General features: G+C 52.0%; 2 protein-coding genes across 3 annotated transcripts in view; both read left to right on the forward strand.

Annotated features, from left to right (window-relative positions):
* The window catches only part of CRHR1 (corticotropin releasing hormone receptor 1), a 44419-nt gene extending 40889 nt beyond the window's left edge, over positions 1–3530 (forward strand). The window contains exons 9-13 of one of the 2 annotated variants that reach the window (XM_039846807.1): positions 637–709; positions 934–1019; positions 1201–1339; positions 1510–1551; positions 2101–3530. In XM_039846807.1, the coding sequence (XP_039702741.1) occupies positions 637–709; positions 934–1019; positions 1201–1339; positions 1510–1551; positions 2101–2241 (481 nt within the window). In that variant the 3' untranslated portion in view covers positions 2242–3530. The remainder of the gene's footprint in view (positions 1–636; positions 710–933; positions 1020–1200; positions 1340–1509; positions 1552–2100) is intronic. The other variant, XM_039846808.1, reaches the window with a different exon arrangement.
* Positions 3531–9433: 5903 nt separating this feature from the next.
* On the forward strand, positions 9434–11437 carry SPPL2C (signal peptide peptidase like 2C). The gene has a single exon (XM_039846855.1). It carries the CDS (start codon positions 9434–9436, stop codon positions 11435–11437), a length of 2004 nt encoding a protein of 667 aa, XP_039702789.1.
* Positions 11438–22607: the final 11170 nt, after the last annotated feature.

The raw sequence follows: 22607 nt of genomic DNA on the forward strand, positions 1-22607 counted from the left end.
AGTTTCACATAAAAATCTCAGTTCTGGTTTATGGAAGCATCACGAGACCTAGACACTGCGGGTATGGATGCCCGCACATCCTCTCTGCACAAGGACGTAGGACTTCCTATGTGCCCGTCCCTGCCCACTCCTCGGACCTCCCTAGAGCTTGCTGGAGGGAACTCAGGAAAATGCAATGCAAGTCTGCCTCCTGCGACAGGTGGAACCTATGAAATCTCTGCCTCGAGGTTGTTCAGGCTACAACTGAACAGATTCGGAGATTGCTAGCCATTGGGTGCTCACTTCATGACAGAGACAGGGCAAGGTACCACCAGTGGGCATGTGCCAGAGCCACCGTGGGAACCGAGGGAAGCAGTGGTGTGTTGAGCTCACGCCTGTTCCACTCAGTGGTCTTTTTCACGATGTCCTCCCCGCCACCCCACCGGCTTTCAGCTTTACATCTCATAATAGAGGACGCTGTCCTTTCTGCAGATGGGGCACCTGAGGCACTGTGGTGGGATCAAGGGGCTTGGCCTTCTGCCAGGGTTGGAACTGAGGCACCTAGAGACTGGCTTCCGGCCAAGCACTGCCCCTCCCCCATGCCACCGGAGTAGGCGAAGATGACCCCGCCTCTTCCTCCCCTCTGTGGCCTTCTAGGTGCTGGTTTGGCAAAAGGCCTGGGGTGTACACCGACTACATCTACCAGGGCCCCATGATCTTGGTCCTGCTGGTAAGAACCTGGGCAGGGGGAAAGGAGAGAGGGGCACAGTGGGGAGGGACAATCAGTGCTTACTGTGGCCCCGGAGAATCCCTCTGCCTAGAGGTGGGGGTGCAGGGCCAGGAACGTGTCAATGAAGCCGGAGGGAGAGCAGCAGGGAGGACCAAGACCAGACCTGAGATGCTGAGTCCCCAACCTGTCCGCCCACACCGTCCCACTGTGTGCTCACATTGCAGATCAATTTCATCTTCCTCTTCAACATCGTTCGCATCCTCATGACCAAACTTCGGGCGTCCACTACATCCGAGACCATTCAGTACAGGTAGCCGGTCCTGCCTCCCCCACCCTTGGGTCCCCCTCCAGGCCTGGCAGTCCCTCCCAAAGCCCCAGCTCCACCTCCCAGTCTCAGACATTTCTGGGAGCTGCCACCCCCCCACACTCCAGTACCCTCTGGGGTGGGCTGTGACTCTGGGTCTCCCACCCACTTCCTCCACCTCCCCCAGGAAGGCTGCTGTGAAGGCCACGCTGGTGCTGCTCCCGCTGCTGGGCATCACGTACATGCTGTTCTTCGTGAACCCCGGGGAGGACGAGGTCTCCCGGGTCGTCTTCATCTACTTCAACTCCTTCCTGGAGTCCTTCCAGGTACAGCACCCGCCCCTCACTCGGCCTGGCCACCCCCACACCCCCTCGGGTGGGCGTCTCCCAGGCAGAGGCCTGGTGGGGCAGGAGGCTGGGGCAGAAAGGGGGCGGCCTGAAGGCGCGGTGGGGCCACACACCCCCAGTCCTTTGATCCGCCTCCCCCTCCACCCTAGGGTTTCTTCGTGTCTGTGTTCTACTGTTTCCTCAACAGCGAGGTAAGGGCCCCGGGCTGGGGCTCAGGATGGAGGGAGGCCTGCTGGGACCAGAGGAGGTCTGTAGCCTCCTCCTGCTCTCCGCATGCCGGCCCTCTCCTCCCTGCCCCCAGGTCCCTATGGGGACGCTGCTGGGAGCCCCTTGCCACCTGTCCATGCTGCTCCCACGGTGGCGAGTCCTCTCCTTTGTTCTCATAAGCAGTCGGCATGGAAGAGCCGGGACTTCAGTCTCATCAATGAGTCTGTGAAGTGGGGTATCGGAAACCAGGAGGGGCTGAGCCCCAGGGCAGGGGTTGCATGTGGGTTGAGGGTAGGAGTTCTTCCTGCCAAAGGCCATTTGGCACCTTCGTGTGGATCAGAAAAAGGCACCCCTTCCTCAGAACACTTGAGGAAACTGTCCCAACAAATATGCAGTGTCGAAGATGTGAATGTCACCACCTCCTGTGTGGCCCCCTGTGCACCTCACCTGTGCAGCTGCTTATGGCAGCCCTGGGGGAGTGCGGAGGTCCCAAGATCCAAGCTCAGATGTTGTGCTCTGCTCTGTGCCCACAGGTCCGCTCGGCCATCCGGAAGAGGTGGCACCGATGGCAGGACAAGCACTCGATTCGTGCCCGTGTAGCCCGCGCCATGTCCATCCCCACCTCCCCGACCCGTGTCAGCTTTCATAGTATCAAGCAGTCCACAGCTGTCTGAATTGGGGGCCATGGAGCAGCTCCCCAAGATCTATGTTGGAGAAGATGGTCGTCAGGCTCAGCCAACTGCCCTGTCTGTGGAGGGACCAGCTCTTTCCCACACCCTGTACCCCCAGGAGTGCTGGCACCAGGGCCTGGGAGGCCCCTCCCTGGTCCCCGGCTGAGCAGAAGTTCTAGGCTGATGAGAGAAGCTGCAGTCTGGGCCACGGGACGAATGGAAAATTCCCTGTAGGACTGACTGGGCTGGGCCCAGGGCCTGTGGCTCCCCCTTGCCCCAGTCCTCCCTGGAGAGTGGGCTGGGAATGGAGTGGGAATGGGGAGCCGGGAAATCCAAAGCAGCACAAGAGTTCCTGCGAGAAATGTCTTCTCCCAGAGCACAAGGTGACTAGCACAGTGAAGACCTGGGGCTTCTTTCTTGGCGACTGTGGTGGCCATTCGCTGCCCCATGGGCATCATGGGAAACTCTCGCAGCAGCATCCTAACCACCATGATGATGCCTCCAAGGCCTTAGCAATGACTTCCAACACTGCTGAGAACCAAGGCCACGTTGTCAGAGTCCTAGAGACAGTAGAAATCCGTGGCACCATCAAGCATCAGGCCACATTACTAGAAATCCTCCCAAGCCACCAGAACTTCACGTGGCCCCGTGGCACTGCCACCAGAAATGCCCTGCCTTGCTGCTTTGTACCCTTGGACCTTTACAACCCAGCTGGCTACATGGGCTCCCTCTCCCTAACCTCCTGTCGCAGGAGATGGAGGGTGGGAGGGTGAACAAGAGCCAAGGTGTGCCCCAGCCAAAGCCAGCCTCCCTTTGAGAGGGCAGAGAATACTTGAAGCCATCCAGCCTTCCGGCTTCAGAGACCTGGCCTCTGGGCAACCCCTCTGTTGGTCACAGGAAGCTCGCGACCCCTCAGTGGCCCCTGGGGTTGCACTGTTAGCTAAGCCAAAAGAAGAGAAGGGGTGGGACCCTCAGCCCCTCTCTGCCCCCTGGAGCAGAAGTGGCCCTTGGGGCAACCAGCCAGATGATCGCTTACACCCTAGGTACAGACTGACTCAGCTCTCACTGGACCCAGCCACGTCCAGAGGTACTGGACAGCCAGAGCAGAGCTTTGGGGTGCAGGGCTGGGAGATGGGGGTGGCTAATGTAAACAACAATATTTATCTTTTCAACCAGCATTTGTGAAGTTCTATACCATGCCGGGGCTGGGTGGAGAGGGTCCCACAGAGAAATGAAGGCCGCTTTCAGTGCTAGGGCTGCTCTGTGGCTGGGAAACCAGATAGCACTCACACACCCATCGAGGATGGGGTGCTAGGTGAGCCCGAGGGCTGGTAGAGGACTGGGGGGGCGGTCCCTGTGCAGGTGGGGGCTGGTCCAGACAAGCCTTGGGACCCCTCCCATCTAGAGACTTCAGGGTGGAACAGCGGCTTCAGGCACATCTGGCAACATCTGGGTCCCAAAGAATTTCAGCTCCTGTGCTGGGTAGGCGCCCAGAGTTTAACCCTTCCGTGGCTAGTGTCTGTTCTGGGCTCCAGGGCCAGGGTGAAGGCAGGTCCCCAGATGGTTTCTGAGGGTCATCTGCCCTGAGGTTTAGCTTCTAGGTGGGGCAGGAGAAGAGGTCTCTGGGAGTGAGTGGGGTGCAATGGGCCAACAGACATTCACGTCACTATGCTGTGGGGAGGGGCCGGCAGCTGCAGAGTGGGGGTCACGGCAGCATGGGCCTCTCTCTAAAGCCCAGAAGAATTTTTCTGCACATCACACCCAGAGGCTGCAGTCCTCTAAAACCACCCCAGCTGAGCAGATTTTCCCTGGGGACTCTACTCTCATGGGCACAGATCAGCAGTGAAGGAAAAACCACAGTGCAGGGTTTTGATTTTGCAGTCTGGGCTCCTCCCACCTTCATAAGTGTGACAGCAGATCCCTGCCCTGGGGTCCTCGGCTTCCCCTCTGACCTCTTCAGCTGCTACTGGGTCAGACCCCTGGGACCTGGACTGAGGAGGGAGTCAGATCCGGGAAAAACGAAAGGAGAGAGGTTTTGGAACCCAGATAATAGTACCTTCATTATGGGCATTTGTAGATCACTTTGCAATCCACTAAATCCTTTATAACATTTATTATCTAATCCTCAACCAGCTCATGGAGACAGGAACCAGCTCTTATTATAGCCAAGGAAACAGGCCTGGTGACTCCCCTGAGATCAACAGTCTTCTGGCTCAAAGTCCAGGGCTTTGAGTTGACTAAGGTCACTAGGTCTCGGTTTGGGGGACCAGGACTGATAAAGCAGCTTTGGGGGATGGGGCCATGAAGACACCTCGGGGTTTCAGATCGTCTCATTGAGAATGTGTCCAGGAGAACATGGGACCAGTCTAAAGATGACCTAGCCAGTGTCCAGCTGCTGAGTCCAGCCGAGTGAGAACGACGAGGGTTCTGAATGTCCATCCTGGCTCCCAACACCCTATTCTCTGCCTTCCCAACAGCCTCTACCCCACCACTCCTCAAAACGACGCTTAACTTCAAACGGTTTAGCCCAGGTCACCAGAAGCCTGCGAGGGTCTCTCTACACCCACCCAGGCTCTGCCCAGGCCGCGTGAGGGTTTTCTCATCCAGTCCCCTGACTTCAAACTCAACCGCCACCCTTGGTCCAAACAAAGTGGGGGCAGGTGCTTTCTGCATTTCACCAACTGCAATACTGTCATTGATTGAGTACTTACTGGGCACAAGGTGCTGCTGAGCCCCTCACATGTCAATGTCTTCAGCTCTTCATACCATTCTCTGGGGCAGGTGCTTTTATCCTCATCTAACAGATGAGGAACGTGAGGCCCAGAGAGGTTGAGAGAGCTGCCCAAGGGCACCCAGCAGCGGCTGGATGCAAACCTAGGCTGGCCTCGCTTATTCCCCACTGCATTTAACTCCTGTGCAGCAGGATTTCTTTGTAGGATGTCTCTCCCTGTCCCCCTGCCCCCTCCAACACCCTCCCTGGGGAAATTCTTTAGTTTCCCTAGTTTGTGGACAAACAGCATTCAGAGACAAAGCTAGATGTAGCAGTTGACACCTGCAAAGCCTGGGTGGGCCTCATGTAGCCCACTCCCTGAATGAACCCTGCCCGGCCTCCAGGGTGGCCATAGGCCACCAGCCTCCCAGCGTCCCCAGCCCTGACCGTGCTTCATCTCAGAGCATCGGCTCCTATTCCCTACCCTCTCAGCCCACCAACCCCTGCGGATCCTACTGGGCAGCCTTGGGCCAAGAGAGGCCTGGGCCATGCATAGTTCCAAAGCTCCCAGTATGATGGAAACACCAATGAGATCGTTATTTAGAAATAACTGCAGTGGCCAGTAGAAGAACGAAGATGAGCCCTGAGCACAGTGCCCCTGGCAGGGGCTGGAGTTGGTTTGGGTATTTTTTTTTTAAGTTGTGGTAAAATTCACATAACATAGAACTTACCCTTTCAACCACGTTCAGGTGTACAGTTCAGTGTCATTAAATACACTCACGATGGCTTGTAACCGTCACAACTATGTAGCCCAGAACTTTTTCATCACCCTAATGGAAACTAAACAATCACTAAACAATCACTCCCCATACCTCCTTCCCCCAGCTGTTGGCCACCACAAACCTGCTTTCTGTCTCCATAGATTTGCCTATTCTGGAGAGTTCATAAAAGTAGAATCATACAACATCGGTCCTTTTGTGACTGGCTTCTTTCACTTAGCGTAATGTTTTCAAGATTCATCCACACTGTAGCCCATATATGAGCTTCCTTTCTTTTTATGGCCAGATGATATTCCATTGTATGGATAAACGACACTTTATTTATCCATTCGTCAGTTGAAGGACAATTCCAAGTTATTGTAAATAGTGCTGCTATGAACATTTACATACAAGTTTTCGTTTGAACACCTTTTTCCAATTCTTTTGAGTATATGTCCAAGAGTGCAATTGCTGGGCCATGTGGTAACTCCATTTAATTTATCAAGGGACCATCAAACTGTTTTCCAGTGGCTGCATCAAACTACATTTACAGCAATGTATGAGGATTCCAATTTCTCCACATCTTTTTCGAAACTTGTTATAATCCCTGTTACTGATAATAGCCATCCCAGTAGGTGTGTCGGTCTTTGGAGACCCCGTGAGTGGATAGCAGGGCTCCCAGTGAGGGAATAGACTGAACCTCAGTGGCTGGGGGGCCAGAAAGAGTTTTATTATCACAGAACTCAGCAAGGGGCTGGTTTGCCCTACTGTGCTCAACATCTGGGTTCTTGGATGCAGAGGGGCACCCAGTCTAGACACCATTACCCACAAATAAGAACTGTGTAAGCCTCGTCTCCCTTAACTGTCCCAACCGATGCACCGGTCGCCCCTCTGCAATGAGAGCACACTGATGGGGCCGCTGGCAGCCCCCACCCCTGGGCCCTGCCCCTTCTCCCCGCGCCGGCTGTGGGGTACGCTCACCATTGTTGGTTTGTGTTCCCTAACGCGTTTCTGACAGCTCACTTGTCATTGTAATTACTGTTTTGTAATCTAATTAAATGTTATAGTAACAGGTGAAACAGAAGTACACAAACAAGGAGAGATGTTCTTCCTTATGAAAATTCAGTTGAATGTTTCGAAAGATGCAGTCTGAGTCATACAAAATATTAGCTGTCAAATTAGGTGTGGGTGAGGCAGAGGTAAATAATTGGGTGGGAGGAGATTGTCAAAGACGACATGGCTCCACCTGCCAACCACTTTGCAAGATTCTTTAAGCTCGCCCTCCCCCTCGAAGGGTCTAAGGCTGGACTTCGGAGATGGTGACCCATTGGTATGGATTTCACAAAGCAGGCAACTTGACACTGCAAGGGATGGTCCCATAGTTGAAGAAGAGGACTTAAGAAAGGTCAGTGACTGTATGCTCACTCCTTGGAAATTAAAATAAAATGTGTTTTATGGGTTGAATTGTGTTCCCAAAAATGACACATTGGACTCCTAACCCCTGGTACCTGTAAATGTGATCTTATTTGAAAATAGGGTCTTTGTAGATGTCATCAAGTTAAGATAAGGTCATTGGATGGGCCCTCATCCAATATGACTGACACAGAGACACAGATGGACGAATGCCATTTGCAGCAGAGGCAGAGACTGGAGTGATATCGCTACAAGCAAAGGAATGCCAAGGACTGCAAGCCACCCCCAAAATCAGGAAGAGATGAGGAAGGATTCTACCCAGAGTCTCAGAGGGAGCTCGGCCCTCCTGACACCTTGATTTTGGATTTTTCTTAGTGTGCTCGGGCTACTATAACAAATACCATAGACAGAGTGGCTTACACAACAAGCATTTGCTTCTCACAGTTCTGCAGGCTGGAAGTCCGAGATCAAGGGGCTGGCTGATTCAGTTCCTGCCGAGCGCTCTCTTCCTGGCTGCCTTCTGGCTGTGTCCTCACATGATGGAGAGTGAGCTCGTCTCTCTTGTGTCTCTTCTTATAAGGGCACCAATCCCATTCATGAGGGCTCCACTCTCATGACATAATAGGGACTCGAGATTAAAGGTAAGAATTTGGGGGGACACACAAACATGCACTTCACAGCAGACTTCTAGCCTCCAGACTGAGAGAATAAACTTGTTTCTAGCTACCGGTTTGTGGTCATTAGTTAAAGCAGCCGAAGGAACCAACACAATGTGTAAAGTATGTAGATGACTTTTTAAGGATTCCCGTCCTTGAATCAACTTTTCCAATAGTCCTATCTCCCACCCAGGCCCACTCACCTGAGATAAGCGGGCTGACTGCACAGTCCCCTGACCACATGGCACAGAGCAGAGTTGGGTTAGCCAGAAGCTCCACTGCCTAATAGCCTGGCTTTCGATCTCATCTCTAGCACTCACGTGTCACCTTGGAAAAGCCTCTTCACTGCCCTGTGCCTTGGTCCCTGCTACTGTAAAATAGGGTCGCTCGTTCCCACATCTCACACGTATTTTCCTGCGCAACACTGTCTATTCCAGAATCCCGGAGCAGATAGAATAGATAAGCTCCCTGTGCTCATGGAATTCAGCCGGTGGGAGACAGAACATCAATAAGGAAACACGTAAATAAGCAAAAACCTAGGACTGCGATAAGTGCTTTGAAGAAAGTAAAACCTGAGTGGCGATCATGACATGCTAAGTTCCCCAGACAGACCAAGGCCTAAGGGACATGTCCGGTGTGAGAGCTGGATTGGAGGACTTGGGTTGGGGCACGTGGGGTGGGTTTCTCTGAGCCTCCGGTTCACTCATCCATGACGTGGGGGTATTCTGATGAGGTTAAGCTGCTGTAACAAAGAGACCCACCGTAATCCAATGGTTTAAGGAAGATAACGTATCGCCATCTGCGGTGAGCATCCCATACCACATGCATATGTCCAGAGACCCGGGTCTTTCCACTTCCTTCCTCCTCTGCATTGTCACTGGCCTCTTGATGACTGACTTGTGAAACAGGGAAAGAGATGAACAAAGAGCCCGCAGTCTCTGTCCAGACCCCCAAGAGGCTCACATTATTTCTACTCAACTCCATTGGCGAGAAACGGCCATGTGGCCATTTCTAACTCCAAGGGAGGCTGGCAATGAAATTCCAGTCACTTATCGATAGAAAGGGTCATGGATTTGAAGGACAGCTCAGTCTTGGGCTGGGTGGATCTAATAATACCTCTGTGCAGGGGTGCAATGAGGACAGATCAAGTACCTGGCACTTAGTAAGAGCACAACAAAAGTGCTTGATATCATGGAGGTCGAGGCTCCCAGGAGTCTTAGAAACTCTCTGGTCCAATGTCCTCATTTCTTTGAAGCTAAAGAAACAGGCTGAGAGAGGAGAGGCATCTGCCCAGGTTGCCCAGTGGGTAAGGGCAAAGTTGGTCCCAAATTCTGGCTGGGATCCTCAACCCCATCCTCCCACCTCTTATTTCAAATTACCTGGTCCAGCCCCACGAGGGGCTGGGCGGAGAGCAGAGACCCAGATGACCTCTCTCTCGGAGCCAGGGTTGGGGGACAGGATCCTGAGAAGTTCCCTGTGCTCTGCAGCAATGCCCTGGGCCCTCATGGCACGGCTTTATGACTAGGTAGGTGTGGCCCTGGTTTCTGGGATAGGAGGCCATGCTGCTCTGTGACAGAGGGCCACACCCGCCCCCTAGGAGGGGGAACTGGCTGGGAGCGGCAGCCACGTTGGGACGCAGCGGTAGGTGGCTGAGGAGGATGGCGTGCCTGGGTTTCCTCCTCCTCCTCCTCACCAGTGCCATGGCCTGGGGGGAGTACGGTGTGGTCCACGTGGTGTCACAGAATTGGAGCAAGGACTACTGCATGCTGTTCAGCTCCGACTACATCACCCTGCCCCGGGACCTGCGCCACGCCCCACTCCTGCCCCTGCATGATGGCACCATGGCACCCTGGTGCCCAGACAAGGACCCCACCCACCAGGCCCAGCCCAGCCCCCCTAGCCAACTGCCCCTCCACCGGACCACTGCCATGGTCATGAGGGGCAACTGTAGCTTCTACGCTAAGGGCTGGCTGGCTCAGGGCCAAGGTGCCCACGGGCTGCTCATCGTGAGCCGGGTCAGCGGCCAACAGTGCTCAGACACCACCCTGGCGTCCCAGGACCCCCGCAAACCCCTGCCAGACCTCACCATCCCTGTGGCCGTGCTCCGATACACCGACATGCTCGACATCCTTGGCCACACGCACGGGGGCGCCATGGTCCGTGTGGCCTTGTACGCGCCCCCAGAGCCCATCCTAGACTACAACATGGTGGTCATCTTCATCCTGGCTGTAGGCACCGTGGCCGCGGGCGGCTACTGGGCTGGCCTGACCGAGGCCGACCGGCTGCAGCGGCGCCGGGCGCGAGGAGGAGGGGGGCCCGGGGGTCATAATCAACAGGAAGCAATGACAGCCCAGAGGGAGCAGGAGGAAGACGAGGACGAACCTGTGGACTTCACATCGGCCATGACGTGCGCGGTCGTCACCATGTCCTGCTCCATCATGCTGCTGCTCTACTTCTTCTATGACCACTTCGTCTACGTCATGATCGTCATCTTCGGCCTGGGTGCGGGCACCGGACTTTACAGCTGCCTGGCCCCCCTGGTGCGCCACCTGCCCCCGCGGCCGTGCCAGCAGCCCCTGCCTGGCCGCCGGGCCTGTCGGCAGCTGGCCCTGCTGCTGCTGGCTGGCCTGTGCATGCTGGTGACCGTCCTCTGGGTTGCTTACCGCAACGAGGACCGCTGGGCGTGGCTCCTGCAGGACACCCTGGGTGTGGCCTACTGCCTTTTCGTCCTGCGGCGCGTGCGGCTGCCCACACTCAAGAACTGCACCTCCTTCTTGCTGGCCTTGCTGGCCTTCGATGTCTTCTTTGTCTTCGTCACACCGCTCCTCACCAGGACGGGCGAGAGTGTCATGGTGGAGGTAGCCTCGGGCCCGGTGGGTTCCCTGAGCCATGAGCGGCTGCCCATGGTGCTGAAAGTGCCCCGGCTGAGCTTCTCAGCCTTGACCCTGTGTGACCAGCCCTTCTCCATCCTCGGATTCGGTGACATTGTGGTCCCGGGCTTCTTGGTGGCCTATTGTCATCGCTTTGATGTGCAAATGCACTCACGCCAGGTCTACTTCATGGCCTGTACCATGGCCTACGCCGTGGGCCTGATGGTCACTTTTGTCGCCATGGTCCTTATGCAGATGGGCCAGCCCGCCCTGCTCTACCTGGTATCCAGCACCCTGCTCACCAGCCTGGCTGTGGCCGCCTGCCGCCAAGAGCTCACCCTCTTCTGGACTGGCCAGGGCAGAGCCAAGACACCTGCCCGGCCCATGGCGGGGCTCCATGGCGCCCCTTCAGTTGATGCCAAGCAAAAGCAGGAGGATGCAGCAGACGTCTACAGATCCAGCGAGTCTGAGGCGGCCACCAACCACTTGGCAAAGGACTTAGACAGCACCTTGGGGGAGGATACTGCCAGAATTGTCACCATATCTGAGGATGAAGCCACCGGTCTGGACGGCTACAGCGATAGCTCCGAGGGCTGGAGTGATGCCAACCTGGACCCTGATGAGCTTCCCCGTGCCTCCCCCAGGGCCTCGGAGGAGCTGATGCCACTGATGCCACGGCCCGCAGAGCGGGGCCAGGTCCAGGCCCATGACGCAGGCCTGTCCTGGACGGGGCTGCACAAAAGGAAGGGCTCGAAGGTAAAAAAGAGTATGTCGACCCAGGCTCCCTTGTGAACTGGGCTGTGGGACGTGTGCCTGCAGAAGAGCTGGTAGAATACAACAGAGCAAATCCACGGGTGGCAAAAAGAAATCGGGGCATTAAAGATATTCCAGATCTACCCAGTGGACCTTCTTTGTTAGGACGGTAAAAGAGCAGTAGCCACAGAAGAAGCCCATGCAGGACCGGAGGGTCCTTAACATAAGCGCTGCCCCTAATCATGCAGCGGGGAAACAGGCTCAGAGAGGGCACGCGATTTGCACAGTTACTCAGCAAAGTCAGGGCTTGCCAAGCAGTGACTGCCTCCCTCCCTGCCTCCCCAACATCCACCCCAAGCCAGAGCCTCACCTCCTTAGCCCGGTGGACAGGCCCCATCTTGTCCCTGCAGCCCCTCTCCAGCTTCATTGTCTCTCTCTTTTTCATGCTCGGGTCCAACTGAACCATTACTGTTCCTTCCCACCTCTTTCTGTACAAGCTGTTCCTTCTGGCTGGGATGCCCTTTCCATTCCCGACAGAAATTCCCCAGTGCAGCTCCCCGGCTCACTAAAACATCCATAAGCATCCTTCAAGTGTCAGCTCACATCCGTCCTTCCTGCTAAACATCCCTACTAAAGGCGTCTCGAACAGCAGCACCACGCCTAGTGCGTTTCTGTACGGACACTGAGTAGGCACCTGCTGTGTGCGCCACCCTTTGACGGGCCCCGAGGTTGGCTGCTGTCTGGCTGGAAGACTAGTGGTAAGTGGAAAACAGACGAGAAACGACCTGAAAATTGTTTTAAAGTTGGGGGTGGGGTGGAAGGGTTGGAGCCGGAGTGGAGGAATTTCGCAGACCACGGCTCTAGTTTCCACGTTTCCCTCACTGACTCTAGATCATGGACAAGTCTCTTAACCCCTTGGGGCCTCGGTTGTCTCATCTTCAAAGTGGGACTTATAATACCATGTCTACCTGGAGGCAGGGGCATGGACAAGATGACTTCTGGAGGACTCCAGTCTTTGAGATCAGATGATGTGTTTATATGATACTTCAGCAGAACAAACAAAGTCTGGGGTGAGGGAAGGCTTCCTGGAGGAGGCGATGTTGGAGGCGAGGGAATCATATTCCAAGAGGCAGTGTGGTACAGCGGTTAGGCTTCCAGAGCCAGCTGCCCACGGGAAATTCTTGCTCTAGGACTTGTTATTGAGTAAGTGACTTCACCTCTCCATGCCTCAGTTTCCTCATCTGTAAAATGGGATAATAACAAGACCCACAGTAGGGTTCGGGGGAGGTTTCCGTAAGGTGATTGACACCATGCCCTGGATGCAGGAGGAACTCTACGAATGTTAACTCTGTGAAAGTCTTTCAGGATCAAATCCAACTCCCACAAGGCCTTTGAGTTCTGGCCCCCACTTCCCTCCTCTTCCTGCCGCACCCAGCATTCCTGCCGCTACCACCACGAGGGAGGGAGGTGCAGCAGACCCCACCCCACCCGCCCTCCCCTGCCGGGCCCTCCCACAGGCCGGCTCCTCTTCCTGGATCTTGCCGCCCCTCCCACCCCCAGAACCGAACCTGGCCCGCCTCAGTCGCTTTGCCACACACCCTGTTCACTAGCTTTCTCATCTCCCCCAGTGGGGTGTCAGCTTCATGAGGGCAGAGACCATCCTGTCTTGTTCAGCTGTGTAGTTCCAGGGCCTAGAACAGGCTTAGATGCTTGATTTATGTGTGTTGAAGAACTGAATTAATTAGTTAAGTTAATAAGGAAGTAATCGGACCTAAATCGTAGAGGAAGAGGAGATGCCGTGAGAGCAGGCCCCACCGCCCAGGACGCTACCCCGGGTTCCTGCAGGGCCTTGGTCAGTGTGGAGATGTGACTCAGAGGGGTCTGGCTGAACCCTGGAGTGGGGAGTAAGGGGGCCAGTGGGGGTTCAGGTAATGGGCATCTTTGCGGGGGGAGGGGTAATGGGCATCTTAAAGAAAGCCCCACTTGGTCCTCTCGGCAAACAGCACTTGAAGGCTCAAGCTGGACAAGGACAGAGTGAGGAATCAGGGCCAGGACCCTGACCGGAGGTGCTGGCAGCCTCTCCTACTGGAGCCAGAGGCCATCTGGCCTGGACAGAGGGGCCTCTGCAGGCCCTGGCTCGTCCCCAACCCAAGCAGCCTCCCCACTGCCAATTTGCGTCACTAGGCCTGCCAGGGGTGGGCTACAGCCCTCTGCCAGGCCCAAGGAGAAGGGCTGGACAGAGCAGAGGCCCTTTGGCCCCCAACACTCCCCAGACTGGGGGAACAAGGGTCTTCTCTCTCCCAGGAACTTACAGGCAGAGTGGCTCAGGGGACACTGGACTAAAGCTCCCTGCAGCCGGGCTGATGCCTGCCATCAAGGAGAGGGTTCTCCAGGGGAGGGTCTGGGGACAGATCCCCCCCGCCCCCGCCACCCACCTGACAGCCCTGTCCATGTCTGAACAGCACAGATTCAGGGAAGGGTGGGTTCAGCTGTCCACACTGCTCTGCCCAACAGAGGCAAACATCCAGAGAACATTTATCAACCCACTTCGGGGGATTGTACTCAGTGTTGAACGAAGAGCTAAGTCTGGGCTCCAGAAACCTTGCAGATCTGTTGCTGCTGCTGCTCCGTGATGGCCCAGTGTCCCCTGTTCCTGCCCTGACCCCTGAGCCAGGCTCCTCCTTTAGCTACGGGCTTGGCCTCACTTTGCCAGTCCCTTTCCCAGGGACTGGGCCAAACCCAAGTGGCTGGACCAATGTGCCACCTATCAGGGGTGCCCAGAGCTGGCAGCCCCCACCTGAATGCCAGAGGAACACAGGGTACACACACACATACACCCATGTAGACGTGTGCCCACATCCATACTGCACCTTCGGGCACACATGCACATACACACATGCATATATATATATATATATATATATATATATATATACACATATATATATGCATATATATATGTGTGTATATATATATATATATAGTGAACACTTGCACATATCTGTGCACACCCTACATGCACACATGCACACAAATGTTCACATGTATACCTGGGCTCTGATCTCTGCTGCTGTTTCCTTCAGACCCAGCCCTTCCCCTCCGTGCCTGTCCCTACATCTGTGGGAGTGGGGGTGCTGATGTCAGAATTTCCTACCTGGGAGAGCAGGGCAGCCCTTTTGGGTAGAGCAAATACTGAGATGCAACACTCAGATGCCTCTCTGAGCAGGGCAACTGGCTCACAGCCCCCTCCAGGGGTCACCTCAGCCTTCCAGCCCAGGTGGCTTTTTGGAGAGATGGGGGACATGGAGGTCCAGCTAATGACAAAGCAAGACAGCGGTATGAGAACCTGGCATCTCTCCTCACCTCCTTTAACAGTCTTTGCTCCCAGCCCCGCTGGGCTGGCAGAGATGGCAGTGGGCCTACATCCCAGTCCGATGGCTCCCCACATCCTTACCTGCTTCCTCCTTCCCTCCCTTTGCAGGTGTAACTCCATCTCAGCACCTGCTCCCAGAGAGCCCAACTTGTGACAGATGAAAATTAAGATGAGGCCAGGGCAGGAACAGACTCTCCCAGGCCACACCCAGGGATCCAGGTGGCCCAGCCCCATCTGTAGGGCTGTGCTTTGCTCCAGCTGCCTAGTTAATTCTCTGTGGCCTTGTTTAATCCCAGCAAGAACCCCATGAGCTGAATTGTTGCAGCCTTGTTGTGTTTTTTTTTTTAGTTAATGAAGATTTTGGTACTCTAAATTCCTTGGACAGTGAGAACCAGTGAGGACCCATAAGTTACTCTCATTTACAGAAGAAGAAAGGAAAGCCCAGAGAGGGTCAGGACCTGCCCAAGGTCACACAGCAAGGAGACAGCAAAAATAGAACAACTCTGTTCTGCCTCCCAGCCCAGCAGCTGGGTCAGCTCCTGTCCTCAACGCCTTTCCCTTTGTACACCCTGGTCTGCAAAACATGCCTCCCGGGAAAACTCTGGGTCTACCCGCAACTTTGCCTGTGCCCCTCAGTAGCTTTCCATTCCCACTGAGAGGCAGTTGTGTGTGCTGCTTGATAAGGAATGTTTCTGATTCAGCATCAAGCATCATCTCAGCTAGCGTAGGAGGACACGGCTCCACTCCTGGTCCCTAAGACTGGATTCAACGCCCTCAGCATTGCTATTCACTTGATGCTGGACAACTGAGGCCATCCCTCTGTGCCCCCAATATCCTTGTCTGTAACATGGGCTGTTAAGACTCACCCTGTGGGTTCATGGTAGGGATTAACCCAGGTGAAGTGTTCGTATAAACAGCTAACATTTGCCGAGCGCTAACAACAGCCTAAATAACAGGCTAGTTATCTCATACGTGACGCCCAGCACTTGGCAACTGCCCCCCACCCGCCCCCCAGCTTTCCCGCCACGAATGCCATCTTTCCTGAATCGGCTTTTTCCGCGGCGTTCACCTGCCAGAGGTGGAGTAATCCTCTTCCCTTGGACTCCCCAACTATGCTCAGTGGCATGGGGGTGGGTGCCAGGCAGTGAGCAAGGCACCACCTCAGAGCCAGGAAGATGGGTCCCTCTGCAGTTCGACTAAAACTGGGAAGGTTTTGTCTTTTTTTTCTTGGAACCCTGAAGTTTGAGCGTTCCTGTGCTGCCACCTGCTGGTCATAAAGATAAGAGCAGGCGGGTTCCCGCCAGGAGCGTTCCAATAGAGAACTTTCGAATTACAATCAAGGATGATATCCAAAAGATATATAATAACATACTCATCAGCAGAGTTCTGAAGCCCTTACTGGCCCCAGGGTTAACCAGTTAGAAACTGGTTGTGAGTAGGTGCCCTGGAGAAAGGTGTGAGAGTATTTTGATATTTTATAAAACGAAGTAGCCCCAACACCGCATTACTGAAAGCTCTTAATACGTGAAGATGATCCCTGCCTTGATGCTGAGCCCACCCCGTAGAATCAGGTCATCATAGATAAGTGTTCGCAGGCCCCAGCACTTGGCCCATTTTTTAAGGGGGGAGGGGTCTCTCGGTATGACCCTTCCACCATAAAGTCCTTGTCCTTGTAGGTCCACAGACGCCCCTTTCCACCCACAGCAGTAATTATTCATTTTGTTTGTGAACAAATCCCTGCCCACCACTGGTTTACTGTCCAGATATTTTGTTTACCTGTAGGAATAACTCTTCTTGGGACCCACCTATCAGCTTATAGGGCTCTTCCAGGTATGTAAGTCCGAGTCCAGGTCTCAGGTCTCACTCCTGAGCCCACCTAGGATGATGGGACCCCGGGAAGGGGTGGCTGGGAAGGGAAACTGAGGCTGCTGCTGGGAGAACCTTGAACTGCTAAATTCTGAGTTCTCGGAAATGCCTTTAAGTATCTCCCCCAACCTCTTAAGGAATTGAATGGCAGAGACAATTAGGGTGGGGGGCAGTGTGTAAGGTCTGAATGAGGGTGTTGACGGAGCCTCCAGAGACCTTCCAGAACCTTCTAGAACTGAGGCTAGAGAGGGAAAGCAGCCTACCCAAGGTCACACAGAAAGCCAGTGATAAGACCAAAGCAACCAGGAACCTGGAAACTAACTCAAGAATCCTTCATAGACAGGAGAACTTTCCAGAATGCAAATGTTCCATGAGGTCCTAATTTCCCCCATATACTTGGTCTTCTTAAAGCAGAAGGCTGCTGGGTTTGGAGAGAAAATAATTTCTCTGGCAAAACCCTCAGCCCCTTATAACCCATTCGGGACAAACCCTCGCTACTGCCTGCAGTTCCTGACCCAGACAATGAAGTGAACTCTGACAGGAGAGGCAGCTCTCCTGAGAGCCCCTGCCCATCACAGCCCAGCTTCCCTTCCAGGGCACCCTCTGCTGCAGTCATAAGAGTGTGAGCCAAGGGCGAGTCTGCTCTAGGTCACCTTGCTTAATTCTTAAAGTCAGTTATGGTACATTGAACAATGTCCCCACAAAAGGTATCCACATCCTAGTCCCTGAAACCTGTGATTGTGACCTTACATGGAAGGAGAAGAAAGGACTTTGCAGATGTGATTAAGTTAAAGATCCTGAGATGGGGAGATTATCTTATATTATCATAGTAGGTCCTAAATGTGATCACAAGGTCCTTGTAATAGGGAGGCAGAGGAGGATTACACGCACAGAGAAGTAGAGAAAGCAATGTGACGATGCAAACAGAGATTGGAGTGATGTGGTCACAGCAGCTAAAACTACATTCATTTATTATTCTCTTATGATATGTTTCTTATAGCACTGTGAAAAATGTCTTCAGCTTTAAACTACACATTTTAGAAGATTTCTGTAAGATAGATCTAGTAATTTTATTTATGGGAAACTAGGGGATATGAAAATCTTTAAAGGTTGTAATTCATTTTGATAAATTACTTTCCAAATCTTATTTGTATCAATGTATCCTCTGTGTATGCTGCAAAATATGGAAGTGACCATTTACCACACCGTCACCAGCATCTTTGCTAATTTGATAGGATGAAAAGTAACATCCCTTTCAATTTTCATGTTTAATAGTGAGGTTGAACTTTTATTTCCATATTCTGGTTTATTAATGGAATATTCTCCGTTCCAGGAATTAACACAATGTCCAACCAGTTACCATTTCCTGTTGATTACACACTAGGAAAATCTCTGAGATCCATTTTATCCTTTCCATTTTTACAGATTTATCTCAAGACATCGTCTCTCTCTTGAGCCATTAGGATCCTTGTTAAAGAAAGGAGCACAACTATTCTTGGTCATGTGCCTCCAGTTGGAAGACCTTGGATGCCTCCTCCATACCTGTCAAACCAACTCCAGCTCCTCAGCCCGGCGTTTAAGGCTGTCCGTGACCAGCCTTCCCTATCAGCCAACTTTGCCTCCTACCAGTTCTGTGTGTGTAGTTCTCCACACATGCTCATCCTTGAGCCACATGTCTGTTCCACTCACTTGGAAGGTGCTTCTTCTACCTTCCGCTAATTCCTAAGCACTTTGTATCTGCTGAGATTCAGTCCATACTCTCCATCCGTCCCCCTGTGTAAGGCCCTGTGCAAGGCCCTGTCCAAGGTCCTGGAGCCTAATGGTAAACAGGAAAAAGTTCCTGACTCAGAGGGTCTCATCATAGGGAGAGGGTGGAGGAGGGCACAGATGCATTAAAAAAAAAAGCCCTTTTGGCTTCAAAGAACAAGAAATTGCTCAAAGTGGCTCAATCAAAAAGAAGAGCTTATTGGAAAGAGACGAGATTTCTCAGAACACAAGGGCAAATAGCCCAATTGGGGCTCGTGGGAACTGGGAATTAGAAAGCTGTCAGAAGGCAAAGCTCTGCCTCTCCATGCTGCATTCTCTCTGTGCATCCACTTCCTCTCCTCCCCTCCCTGAGCCAGCTGCCTTTGCACACTCAATTTCCTCCTGGCCCCAACTCTACAACATGGCCTCTCGGCCCAGGGATCGCCACCAATAGGCAGTGGTCTCTATGTAGACACCATTCAGAATCTCAAGAGAGAGGACCTACTTGGCTTAGATTTACTCTGTTTGGTCAGGGTCCTGTCGTTGGCTGTTGGGGAGCCCATGACTCCTGGTTATTCATCTGTGGCCAGAGACAGAGGATGGAGAGAGCAGGGTCAGATACCAAAAAAGGTTGTTAGAATCTGAGTTTCTAGGGAATTTATGTGCTTATTAAAGTTTAAGAAGCACTGCTACAGAGCGGTGGTTCTCAAAGAGTGATTCATGATCCCGCAGTGTCAGCATCACCTGGAAACTTGTCAGAAATGCAATTTTTTGAGTCTCTTCCCAGGGTTCGGAGGGGTCTAGGAGGAGTTAGATGCTTCACGCAGGTGCTCAGAGAGAGCCTCACCCTCCATCCTCTGTTTCCCAAAGAGAAAGTTCCTATCTTCTTTCTATGATGAAGAGCCTGTGTCTTGCTCGCCATCTGTCACCTGTGGGGCTGGCAAAGAGAAACGGCCATACAAGGTGCCATATATAAATGTAACACATTGAGGTTTGTTCATGCCGGTCAGAGGTGTGTCAAAAATCCCTGTGGCCCTCATTTTCCTAGTCAGGCAACAATGGAGGAGATGATTTCTGTTGTCCCTTCAAGGATTATGGGTTTCAGTGTCTTAGTTGATTCCCACCTGTCTTAGTTTCTTGTGGTTACGGTAACAAACTACCACAAATCTGATGGCTTAAAACAACAGAAGTTTTTTTCTCACAGTCTGGAGGCCATAAGTCTGGAATTCTGGTGTCAGCAGGGCCATGCTCCCTCTGAAGGTTCCAGGGGAGAAGGCTTCTTTTCTTCTCAGCTTCTGGTGACTCCAGATGTCCTTTGGCTTGTGGCCACCTAACTCCACTCTCTACCTCCATCTTCACGTGGCCTTCTCTTTTCTCTGTGTCTCATATCTCCTTCTACATTTGTCTGACAAGTACACTTTGCTGTTGGATTGAGGGACCACCTTGATAACCTAGGATGATCTCACCTTGAGGGTCTTAACTAATTACATCTGCAAATAAGGTCATATTCACAGGTTCTAGTAGACATATATTTTGGGGGCCACCTCTATTCAACAATGCTTCACCACTCTGTCCACCTCCACCAAATGTTTGGGACCACACTAGGGACAAATGATGTCCCCTGCCCCATCTTCATCCTTGTCTGGAATAACTACAAATGACAAGCTTATTAGAGCCAGAAAGAGAAGAAACCAGGCATGGCCCCTCTTCTCAAGGAGCCGATGGTGCTGCCTTTTCTCCCACACTCACCCCTGCTTGCCATCTCCTGTCAATTTCCAGAGCTTTAGCTGGAGGCTGAGTGCGCCCTAAGAGGATCTGAGTGCCCTGGATAGTGTCCTGGGAATCGCAGAGCCCCCAACACTCCCAAGATGTACATGCCCTCCCTTCTGCAGCTTCCATTCCGCCAGAGCAGGAGGTTTTATGATTGCCAGAATGACAATTAAGGAGGGGATAGTCAGCCAAATGGTGCGTTCTGACGCTTCAGCAGCCGGTTTTCTGTGCAGCCTGTCTCAAGGCCAGAGGAGATGAGACTTTCCAGAAAGCAAGCTGGTGTCCAGAAAAGCCCATTCCGGATGAACTCTAATGTCATTAGCCCAGCAATGAGTGAAATGAGGAATAAGCAGCTCTGGCCCACGGTGCTTCCCCGAGGAGTGCTGAAAGGGACGTGGTCTCTGCCAGCTGGGGACCACCAAGCATGGACCCAGGGAGAAAGCAGGCAAATGAGAGGCTGGAGAACTGAGGACAAGGCGTTTGTCGTGGAAATAAGCAAATTGGTTAGACCTGGACTCTCTCCCCTCCTCAGCTGTCAACTAGCTGTGTGAGCTTGGAAGAGTTCTTAAATAAAGAACCTCTGCAAACCATTAGAAAAAGACAAACAATCCAAGAGGGGGAAAATGGGCAATGAATTTGAACAGGCATTTTACCAAAGAAACACAGATGGCCAAAAAAGCATATGAAAAGATGTTCAATCCCTCCAGTCATTAGAAAAACAAAACCGAAACAATCAGAATATGAGTTAGAAAATTGGTGACATCTGAATAAAGTCTGCAGCTTAGTTAATAACATTCTACCGATGTCAAGGTCTTAAGTTTGATCCGTATATGATGGTTCGATAAGATGCTAACGAGGAGAAGTTAGGTGAAGAGTCTATGAGAATTTTGTACTCTCATGACTTTTCTGTTTGTAAACTTATTACAAAATAAAAGAGTAAACAACAACAACGACAACCATCATAATAGAAAACAAAGAGATATCACTGTCTATCCAACAGAGCGGCAAGAATGATAAAGATTAACAAGATCTAGCATTGGAGGTGGTGTTGCTGAGGGAGTGGGAGGGTGATCTGATGCCACCTTTTTGGAGGGCACTTTGTCAGTATCGATTATGATTGCGTTGTGCTCGCCCCTTGACCCAGGAATTCTGCAGTTGGGCATCTACCCAACCCAAATCTTTGCACTGGTCTTCAAAGAGGCGTGTACGGAGGTGTTTACCATAACCCTATCGTAGTAAGCAGGAGCAACCTGAATGCCCAAACAGAGAAAATGCACCTACACAGGAAAGGTTAAATGATAAAATGCATCTAATCATGAAATACTATGCGGCAAGTGAAAAGAATGCAGTATCCACATGCACAAAAATGAAAACATTTCCAAAGCAAGGAAGTATCATCTCGTTGATATAAAGAAAAAGCACAGATAAAGCCATGCATTTCTAAATGTATACAGATGTATATGCCAACCCCAAAGTCAGGAAAGATGCCCTCCCAACTAGCCAAAGTCCCTCTAGAGTGGGTGGTGGGATGAGGACTGGATACGTAATGTCAAAGAATCAGATTTTTTTAGAGCTAAGAGACCCCTGGAGTCTTCTGTTCTAATTCCCCTCATTTTACAGACGAGGCAACAGGCACAGAGAAGTTGTGTTTTGCCCAATTGTACCAGCTAGTTAGTAGCACTGACAATAAGGAATCTTAAAAATTAATCAACATTCAGGTTTCCGTTTGATGTTTACAACTATTTAAGAAAAAATGTAATGAAAAGTTATCTTGCTCAGTATGCTTCACTTCTTTTTTTAAGGATTAAAGTTCAAGCTATAAGTTTTTTTTTAACTATGTGAATATTAAATCCAATTTTTCTCTTTTGTTCATTCATTTGCAAAATGCTTTATCTTTATCTTTGATCTTCAGTGGGCAATGAATCTTAGCTTTACATTTCTCTGCCTTCACCTCTACCTCAGGCATTTAGGGACCTGAAAGCACACACTTTAGGGCACCAAGGGAATCAGGACAGAAGAATTCTTGGTAAAAGTTGCTTCAGCCATTGATCGCTTTTCCTAGTTTATCCAGTTTGAAACTTCACAGTCCTTTCCCTTAAAGAGACATACCCTTATATTTATCATGTTTAGTACAATTTTTCTTCTTTAGTCTGTTCAAAATTTTGATTTCATACCCAAAGTCACTGGCTCTAACTCGCAAGAGAAAGCAGTTATTGTGGATGACCAAGCAAAGCACGTGGGCCCTGAGATGCTATTGCCGGACACAAAAGCCCCTCTATGACTTCGTGAGAGCCACTCCCCCCAGCACAAGAAAAAGGGCACACACTGTGCTCACGCTCTGCTTAACCCGCCTGAATTTGTAAACAACTGAAGCATAACACAAACAAGTGTTTTGTTTTTTTTTTTAGCTTGCTGGTGTGTTTAACTCAATAAAATATTTGTTAATTAACTTCA

The sequence above is a fragment of the Pteropus medius genome, unplaced genomic scaffold (assembly GCF_902729225.1).
Source record: "Pteropus medius unplaced genomic scaffold, Ma_sr-lr_union100, whole genome shotgun sequence".
NCBI classification, from domain to species: Eukaryota; Metazoa; Chordata; class Mammalia; order Chiroptera; family Pteropodidae; genus Pteropus; species Pteropus medius.